At 33.5% G+C, this 10,399-nt stretch overlaps 1 protein-coding gene across 3 annotated transcripts in view; it reads left to right on the top strand.

The window, feature by feature from the left end:
• The window catches only part of LOC106457759, a 69,826-nt gene extending 60,526 nt beyond the window's left edge, over positions 1–9,300 (top strand). For 2 of the 3 annotated variants that reach the window (XM_013917204.2, XM_022383793.1), the window contains exons 6-8: positions 4,492–4,712; positions 5,134–5,226; positions 5,736–9,300. In XM_013917204.2, the coding sequence (XP_013772658.2) occupies positions 4,492–4,712; positions 5,134–5,226; positions 5,736–9,245 (3,824 nt within the window). In that variant the 3' untranslated portion in view covers positions 9,246–9,300. The remainder of the gene's footprint in view (positions 1–4,491; positions 4,713–5,133; positions 5,227–5,735) is intronic. The other variant, XM_022383792.1, reaches the window with a different exon arrangement.
• The last annotated feature ends 1,099 nt before the right edge of the window (positions 9,301–10,399 follow it).

The raw sequence follows: 10,399 nt of genomic DNA, 5'->3' as shown, positions 1-10,399 counted from the left end.
TATATATATATATATATATACACAGTATGGAACAAAGAGGCACATGTATCGCTTTAATATAAGTTTAACATAACAGCAAATGTACAAAGTTTTGACAAGGTTTTGTCATCATCAGGTACAAGTAGTTTACACTGACACAAACACAGATATATATATATATATGCAGTATAACAAAGAGGTCACATGATGACAAAATCTTGTTGCAACATTGTACATTTGCTGTTATGTTAAACTTGTATTAAAGTTTTCTTCGTTACCCATTCAAGCCGTCTCCAAGCATTATTAGTCTCAAAGTGGGTTTCTCGTAATCGAATTTGAATACATAAGGGACTGTCTGCTCTCTGTCCAACGTGGGTACTCAAACCCTGGATTTTAGCACTGTAAGTCCATAAAGTTACCTCTGACTCACTGGATGAATAAATAAGCCAATGTTCTGTTTCGAGTCGAGAAGTAACAAAAATCATTATACTTATTTCATAAATGATGCATTATATATACTGTACTAGATCTAAAGACAATAAATTTAACAATATTACTATTTTAAAGACTCCCCTTTTCTCTTTTTACCGAATGGTCATGTTCTCCCCCCCCCCCTTCCTTTCACTTAATACTAGATCTTTTTGGATCTGAGCTCTTTCTCTCCAAATGGTCTCTGCTAGATCTTATACTTAAAGGCTTGAAGTGTAGGAAAAAATTTGCAACAACCCTCCAATTTTCCAACAATCCTCCATTTTTTATTGCAGCTTAACTCATGTACATAACCAGTCTTTTATTGTAAAGAAAAAAAAAGAATTCCCCATGATACTGACAATTTATCATCTTGGTGAAACCCAGTTTAAGATATTTTACTAATATTATTATTCTGTAATCAGAAAAAAATATTTTTGGATGAAATGCTAACATTCTCCTCATCAGAACAGTGGCTCTCAAGATCACCCTGCCATTAAGACTAAATATCATTCCCCATAGTGGAATTTACCTTTGAATGTCGACATAACAAAGTTAATTTACTTAGTTATGAAAAACATTTTATTTTATATGAAAATCATATATATTACAGGTGTAGTACAAGACATATGCAGATTAAAGCATGAAAATGGTATTTACATTTGATCTGATATATTTAACTGATGTTGACTTCAGAAAAATATGACAAGTTATAAAATTACAAATTATATAAACTTTCATGTGCAAGTAAAGTTGTGAGTTTTAAATAGGTCAAATTTATGGGTATATACTTAAATCATTAAAAACAAATGAGACGTGTCCCTTTCATTACCATTTCATTAGTTTGGCGTTCCCTAATCTGCATACCATAATATATGTCTAACATTTGCTGTAAGTACTTGGCGTCTTACTCTACCATGTACACACCTAAATTTGCATGACCAGTACATTTTCACATCATGGACACTTCAGTACAGTTTATAATGGTCTACCAGCATATATAACAGTGCTCAGTGGCACAGCGGTATGTCTGCGGACACACAACGATAGAAACCGGGTTTCGATACCCGTGGTGGGCAGAGCACAGATATGTAGCTTTGTGCTTAACTTCAAACAAACAATATATAACAGCAAATTAAAATATAAATCCAATTTTCTCTCAATACTTAATTTTTTTTTCAGAAAACGGCCATGTGGATAAGGTATGTCACAGAGTAATTACACAAATCTTTCAAACATGATTAAGTAGAAAAATACCAAGGACATAGGCCCGACTTTTCCATCTGAGCACAGCACACTACAGTGGATTAGTTTCAAGAACACTGCAGGAATATATATATATCTACAGCATAATCAACAATTTTCACCATTAAATGTACAATTCATAATTATATGCTAGCCAAATTCTGCTATTTCATGCGAGAATCATTTCTGCAGTACTTGGTTTTCACGTGAACATGGAAATACACAATCGGCAATGTGCAGTTTGTGTACAAAAATATGTTTTTACAACAATTACTCTGTTATGAACGCCCTTTCCATGCTAGCGAAGCATGATTATAGTCATCTACACTTGTCATAAGACATTAGTATTAGGCCTTTTATGTTTTTAGCACTTCATTCTTTATCTAGTTTTTAGTTTTTCGAGAATTAGAAGAATGTATAATAATAGCTTTCCAATTACATTACATTCCCCATATCCATTACCGACGAAGCGTTTCGTTCAATTCAGAGCTCGTCAGGTTGGCTGAGACACAACAAACACAGTAATTGTCGTAACACTATTTATATAACCCATTTATTACGATGTATGTACAAAAATTATTTGACTACTGAAGCATTGGTTAGCAAAATAGATAAATGAAGAAAGAAAAATGTATATAGACGGGATTGAATCTTCGACCTTCCGCATAAACCGTGTGTTGTGTGTGCCTCATGAGCCAAAGCCCAAATATTTTTTTCACTATGCAGCATTATTAAGTGGAATACTATTGTTGTGTATCTGCTCGTTTGTTAATTTCCAGTATAAATTCTTTCCGAGGAACTTCAGCTATACAAGTCATTTCTTAGTTAAAACTAGTTTATTCTTTCTCAATACAACTTTGCAATACACAGAATTTCCACAGTCACTTTAACTTAAACACACGCTATAATTTACAACGCACTTTACTTACGGTCACTACCGCTCGCTTGACTCAATTATGTGTCTCTATATCTGTCTGTCTGCAATTATATCTCCGCTTTATTTGCTGGGCTTATATACTAAAATAGAGGGCGCCTAGAAAAGACTAGAGTTGCGAGGAAAAGTCAAGATCCTTCGAGAGTCTCATGACGTGTTGCCAGGGTCACGTGACTTCCGCTGTCGTAACATTATATATGTGAGTAGGGTATATGATTTAAATGGATAAATCATTTATATAATGCTGTTGTATTATAGAGTTGGACATGAATGAAACAAAAACCTACTAAACAGATAATGGAGTTGTATTTAGATTTAAAGTAAAAAAGTGTAAGAACATGGAATGACTATAAACGAAATATATTTTTGTACACAGCATTTTTTGTATAAATACCTTATCTTTTTGGATAATCGCCATCTTTGACCAAGATATTCAGATTTTTTCTTGATCGAATACTTGATAAAGCGACGATGTAAAATAATAAACTGTTTTCGTTTGTCGCTACATCACTTATTTTTATTTTTCATTCTATAATAGTATTAATTTTTACTCTCCCCGAAAGTATTAACAAAAATATTGGGTCTACTGCCACCAATAACGGAAATGGTGTAATATGTATTCCCCTAGCGGGTAAAGTCGTTCTTCGTGTAGGAAGTGTATTTAAAGTTTAGGCATAATTGTCGATTTATAGGCGCCTCTACTGAGATAGTCGGAAATGTACAGTAATTATGAAATGGTGAATTTGTAAAATTATGGTATCAGGAAGTGTAAAAATCAACTGTCGTCGTGTTTTTTTTTATTTGTAAATTTCTTGGGTGCATATGTATTAAAACTGCAATTTTATATTACCTGAAACCTGTAATTATTTTCTTTCGCGCAATGTGTTAGCTGTAGAGCATCATAAATGAGTAAAGTTGTGGCAGTGACCATTAAGTCTAATTGCCGTAGATTATATAACGGTTAAAGTCTTGTTTCGCGTAGAAGCATATTTAAACTTAGGCCTCATTGTCGATTTTTAGATGCCTGTTAGAGTTTGTATTAAGATGTAATGGTATTATGTTATTCATTAGCCATTTAAAGGTAAAGAATTAACTTAATATGTTTCCTTGTGTGTTTGTTTATGTTAATGAAGCAACTGTCTTTAAAGTTAATGTTATAAACGTCATAGTTTTGCACTCATATAGAACAATACACGTTAAACGTTGTTTACTTTTGCACTCGTATAAACGTAAAAGTACCACTGTACAATTAGCCAATAGGGATATTGGGTTTTCATGTGAGCGAGCTCGCATACACGATAGACTAACTGACTGATACACATTGTTCTTTTAATTACATAGATTGTGATATTTTTGAGGAATATAAATGAAAGTTAGTATATATTTTTTATGTAAGATATTTAATACGCTTCCATACATTGCATAACAAATATAAATGTAATTATAAAATATTTATTGCATTCAGTTTCCTATGGTAACACACTGCCTGTTTTTATTGCATTCTGAAATAAAGCAAACACGATGTAAATATTTTGTTCAACTCTTTATGAACTAAATCTAATATAATACTATTAATTATAACACATACAGGAACAATTATTTCATGTCTCAATGATAATAGTAAATTTAACCTGTGTGTTGTTATTTCATCCTATGCTTCATTACCTTGTTTTATACCACATCAAAGTTAGTAATTTATTGAAGATCACTTAAAAGTAAACCATCCTCAAATGAAAAAAAATAAAAGTTAAATAATGATTAAGTCAGTGAATTTTGTGCAATTATTTTTATTTTATTCTGTACTTTGAGGTATTTGGTTGTAATGATAACATATTGATCGTAAAAAATATTTTATGCTATTTTAGGATTAGGAACACCTACAAAAGAAGTTGAGCTTCCACCACAACCCAGCAACTACAGGTTTATCATTATCGGTCTTTGTGTGGGAATCTTAGGCTTAATCTACGTCCTTGCTGTCCTAGTCTACCTGAAGGTCCGGAAAAACAGAGCAAAGGAACAAAGAAGCAGAACATCTCTTGGAGAGACTGGTGAAGATGAGGAGAGTCTTGCTGAAGAAAATGCACAGGTTATCATACTTATTTTGTAAAAATAACTAAAAAAGGGTTTTTTCGGCTCTTAATACGAATAGGTAGACTAAGGCACATTTATTGAAAGAGTTTTCACACTTTATGACAGAACAATAAATATTCATAATTTCCATAAGATACCAAAAGTAAACAAGCAAAGTATCATATTTCTATTTATTTATTTTTATATAAATAAAATCATATTTGTTTTTCAACCTTTTTTCTTGATCTGTTATAAGAAGAAATAAAAATTTTAACTGATGTGATATTTTTAAGGCTTATATTGTATATGCTATCAGCCATTACTGTAAAATGATGAACAGTATTAGGTCTTTGGAATTTTGTTTTCACAACAATAATATGAATAACATCTACCCGATTTTTCCATTTTATATTTAAACTAGCAATATATATTTTTTGTGCATACAGAAAAGTGACCAGAAACAAGAGAATGTGGAAACTGTAAATGAACAGTCAGGAAGTCAGCTATTGCCTTCTGAGGCTCATGTTCACGTAAGTAGTGTGACGAAGTTCATTTCTTCTTCTGTGACTTACTGTTTAATATGTGATATCACGTATTTAATGCTATATTTTAAATTTCCACAGCAGATTAATAAACTGAGAAACTCTTAGGATAAAGTCTTAGTAATAAAGAATATTCATGTGAGTGAGGATATGAACACCGGGGATCTCAAGAAAAGACAGAAACACAAAATTTGATCCCATATTGGAGCTCAGAAACCTTGAAACCAACTCTTAACTCCAATCTTACCTGGGTGAATTTCTGGGCACAGTTTAGCCTCTTTAGCATGGGGGTTTATGCCTTTTAGAAAAAAGAACCCCTTCTACCCAGGCCACCCCAAATCTGTTTGCCAAGTTTGGTCCTGCTAATTCCAAAACTATGGGTGGAGTTTGCAGACAAAAAAACAAATTAACAAACGCACTGCATGAATGTTGGTTGAATGCATGTAGGTTGAATGTTAGTGAAATTATATTATAAAAAGTACATTTTTTTATTTTAGGATTTAACACCTACTGAATCTGTTAATATTGCTGGATCATCTTTTGCTGACACCACCGTGTCCTATAGACAGGCCTTTCCATCTGGAAAGCAAGCCCTCCAGACAACTATAGCTTCTCAGATTCATAGTATGCAGCAACAACCAATGGAGAAACCTCCATCTAAACCTACGTTGATTCCTGAATATTTTGACCCTCAATTGCTAGCGTCACCGCCACTTCCTGCTTTGGAAATTCTTGTGAGAATTCGAGAAATGATAGGTACAGCTAAAAAACGCCTTCAGAACTTACGCTACAAACCTACATTAATTACAATTCCAGAAGATGATTATTTTTTCCGGGACTTTAAACAACGAAGGAATGAACAACCAAACACATCCAAATGCTTGAAAATTCCTGTAAGAGAAAATAAAACAGGTATTGAACCGAAAGACAAAGTTGAATGTTACCATAGTGGTGTGCTCGGGACTCTGGAATTGGGAAAAGAACTTATGCCACCTCAACCACCTCCCCGACACAGCAGATTGAAGAAAAATCAGAATGTAACACAAGATTGTCTCAATTCTTTAAACATTTCTATTGGTTTAGCTCAAAAAGTACGGCATTCTGAGAACTCGTTTTCGTCTGCTCCTAAGCCTAACCATACTACTATGGAAAACATGTCCAAGTTTGATTTGTTTAGACTCGATCTTTATGAAAAAATTAAAAGATTACAAGAAACTCACGGTCAACAAGCTATCCATGAAGACGAAAAAGAAGTTCCAGTTTTAGAAGTGAAGCAGGGAGATAATAATCCAGATGATTTTGGAGAATGGAAAGAAAACATTATTGAGAATTCAACAGAAAATATCTCCATAGTAACTGAAACAGAGCTGGGCAAACAAACAGCCCTCAATAACAGTTCTCCTTTTGCCAGTATAGATAATTCCAGAATATCCAGACGGCTACTTATTCATAAGCTTTCTTTAGAGGATGATTCAGGAGCAAGAAAAGATAATACAAATTTTCAGAATAATTGTTACTCCCAAGAAAATGAAGATCCACAGTCAGATATTACAAAAGATAAAATAGCAGAAAACAAACCATTTTCGCTAGTTGATACAATGGAGCAAAATCCAATTGAAACTAACGCTAACATTACACCATCCAAAGAAATTACTAAATTTGTTAAACAAGATAAAGCGTTAAGGAATTCAGATGATTTTGATGACGATTCTACTCATTCTTCTAGTGAGAGGTTTGATGACAGTCTTGAGAACTCTGCGAGTGATGCAGATATAGACAGTGAAGCTGTATCTGCCACGAACGTACAATTAGTGAGTAAGAAAATGTTAACAGAAAGTGAAATCACAGATAAGAGACAAGAAAATGCTTCATCAATTATGAAGCCGGACATGACTTATGAACGGAAGGGGGATTTATTGTTGTCCAAATTAAATGGGGTAGAAAACTCTGATTCTGAACTTTCAGATTCTTTAAAAAGGTTTAATATGAAAAATCGAAGAAAAAATTGCCATGATAAAGAAAGCTGTACCCCTAAAAAAAGCCAAAAAGGTAGAGATGAAAGTGCATCTGACAGTGACCATCCATCCATAGAGGATTATTTAGAGCTGTCCAATAGACTGGCCAGAAAATTGTCTGAAGGAAGAGTACCTGGAATGAATTATGAATTTTCAAATGTTTATGGAGAAAAGGAGAAATCACCTCTGTCACAGCTAATCAGAGACTTCAGAGGTTCTATTGGAAAGCTAAATAAACATTTTGATATGTCTTCAAAATATAACAAAAATTTTCATACTATGTCCCCTGTGTCAGAAAATTGGACTTTAAAGAAAGGGGTGAGATCTAATCACAAGAGGAAGGAACTGCCAAACAGTGCCAAACGTGTTTCTTCTTTGAACGGGTCACATAAAGCACCCACTAGTTTAAACAATGATCGGATTTTCTCCTGTCATTCTTTTGAAGATGTTTCACAAAACATTCTTCTTTCTTCTAAGAAGATTAAGAACAAAAATCTATTTGAAAACGACATTCATGGTAAAAACGCACAAAAAGATTTGAATTCGATTCATTTGATCATAAAAGACTATGAAAATGGAGATAATAAAATTGTGAATGATAGAAGTAATATTATCATAACCAACGATTCAAAAACTATGATAGAAGTTGAATTACAGAAACAAGAGACTGACGATTCTGCCTTTTCTGCAACTGATAATTTCATCACAGAATCGTCACAAACAACTTCTGAACAACCTTTAGAAAATTTGTATTCAAATAGTAGCTCTGACAGAACAGTGACTCTATATGAGGAGTTATCACACGATACGACATATAAAGCAGAAAAGAAAGATGATGCTGAACATCTGATGATCAATAAACTTAATGGCATACCTCAAGATGTTTGTAACAATGGTACTGAAATGAACCATTGTAGTTCCACTGACAGTGATACATCTTATGATAATTTAAGACAAGAAGTATGTTGTCGTTCTTTAGAATCTGATTCTCTGTCTACTGTGTGCTCAGACATTACAGAAGACTCTCTCAACAAAAATGGTTACTCTTCAGGCACTGATACATCTTTTCATAACGAAAGTGATATTAGCGAAGAAAACCCCATTGAAGCTTGCTTAGTAGATTTAGCTAGAACCTCTGTGACCACTCCAATGGATGGCCGGCATGTTAAGATTAGTCGAGCTATGAAGGGCCTGGAAGCAACCAAGCATTTCAAGATGGCCAATTGGAAACACATTTGTGTTGAGAAACGTAGAAGTTTGTCTCAGAAGGAGAGAGAATCCTCTTCTAATAATTTAACTTCGCGTGTAAACGACGACTACATTTCTAATGAGCTTGTGCAAGACCAGTCCAATAACTCCTCACAAGATAGACAACAAGGTAAAACTAATAATCAAAGTCACAAGACTTTCAGTCCTACTAACAACAGAGATAAGGTCACAAAAAAACTGACCAGAACACCAACTCATGTTGCACGTGTTAATGTGCAAAGGTCAAATTCAATACCTAGACATGATAATGGCATCGTTAATTGTAACAATGAGCCCTCATTCATTAACAATGGAGTGGGAAGTACGTCTGAAGATGAAGGAACACTGATCAAAAGTTCTGACAAGGCAAAGCTAGGTTACTTGGAGGCCATCTCGGACAGCAGCACTACTGATGCAGACATCAAAACTCAAGACAACAGATGGAAGAGAAGAAAGCCATTATCCAGACACGTTAGGAAGGTTGTGAACAGTACGTGTAAGCAGTACCTTCAGCATAAGAAGCATGCAGAAACCAAGGAAAGTGGATCACCCGACATGCATTCGTCTTCTACGCTTCCTTCAAATTCCAGACCTAGAACTCCCAAACAACTCAGTTTTAACAATGACGTAACAGTTATTAATTTGGAGGAAGAGGAAAACCAAACTAACACTGGTGAAAACAATAATTTTGTAACGTTAATATCCGTGGTTTCTTCTGATGCTTCAAATAGCGAAGACAATTAATTATGTCATTTAATGAGAGTATTCTAATGTACATTATTTTCTTAACGTTGTATTTATTTCTTAATAAATTTTAAAAACTATTTTATTTATTTTTGTTTCTGATGTGATTTTGCACCTTCCTATTATAAATGTATGAGCGTATCATTTTTTAATTTTTGCTGACAAAACAAGTTAAGTCACGTTTAATTAGTTTAATACGCAGTTGAAACAAGTAAAACAAATATATTAATCCTTATTTTTCTAAATTATTTATGTTAATGCTTGCAGTGTGTATAAAGTACATACATGATTTTTTTTCCAGCGATATCGTCTATGCAAAAACATATTACAAATCAGGCACTGAACCCAATGGCTAAACGATATAAATCTGAATATCATAATATGGAGTCCTATTAAAATATATGTATATATATCTACATATTGGTGAAAAAAAAATTGTGGACGAAAAAATGCGCCTTTTAATCTCATTGTTATGAGAATTAGTGAAAATTATCCCGAATTCACTAAAATTTTGTGAGCTAAAAATGTGTATTACGAGATCAGGAGGGCTGAGATTGGCCAAGTGATTAGCGTGTCCATACTGTGGATCAGAGGATTCAGGTTTGCGTCAATTGTAATAAAACGCACCCCGCACTTTTGGGCTGTGGGTGTAATATGAGAGTAACGGTCAAGTCTCACTCTTCAATCACACAAGAGACGGTGTGTGCTGTTGACTTGATCCATCCTTCTAGAATATCAATTTTAAAGTAGGAACGGCTACGCATTGTTAGCCCTTGTGGAGTTTGCGCGAAAAACCTAAAATAAATGAAAAACGAGATCAGGATAATGTTTTAGATAATTAAAATGTGAAATAAGGCAAATTTCTTTTTTTATCAGAATTGTAAAATGACAAATGGAATGTTACATTTCCGTTTCGTTTAAATTCGAAAGATAAATAAAAACTCATTTTTTAGAAATCAGGTGTTAAATATTTCGCTTGCCTAGTAAAAGCTACTTTATTCTTCATAACAAGGAGCAACAATTCACAATCTTATCTCTAGATTTAATTAATTATTGAGCAGTAAATTTTATAAGCTTTTCACGTTTCTTAGTGTAGTTCAATGGACGAAAAACTCTTTAAGCATTAACAAAAAGCTGATTTTAAAGCATTAATA

Source organism: Limulus polyphemus, unplaced genomic scaffold (genome assembly GCF_000517525.1).
Source record: "Limulus polyphemus unplaced genomic scaffold, Limulus_polyphemus-2.1.2 Scaffold371, whole genome shotgun sequence".
In the NCBI taxonomy this organism is placed as follows: domain Eukaryota; kingdom Metazoa; phylum Arthropoda; class Merostomata; order Xiphosura; family Limulidae; genus Limulus; species Limulus polyphemus.
The sequence above is the reverse complement of the archived record's forward strand: the minus strand, read 5'-3'. Positions and strand labels throughout refer to the sequence as shown.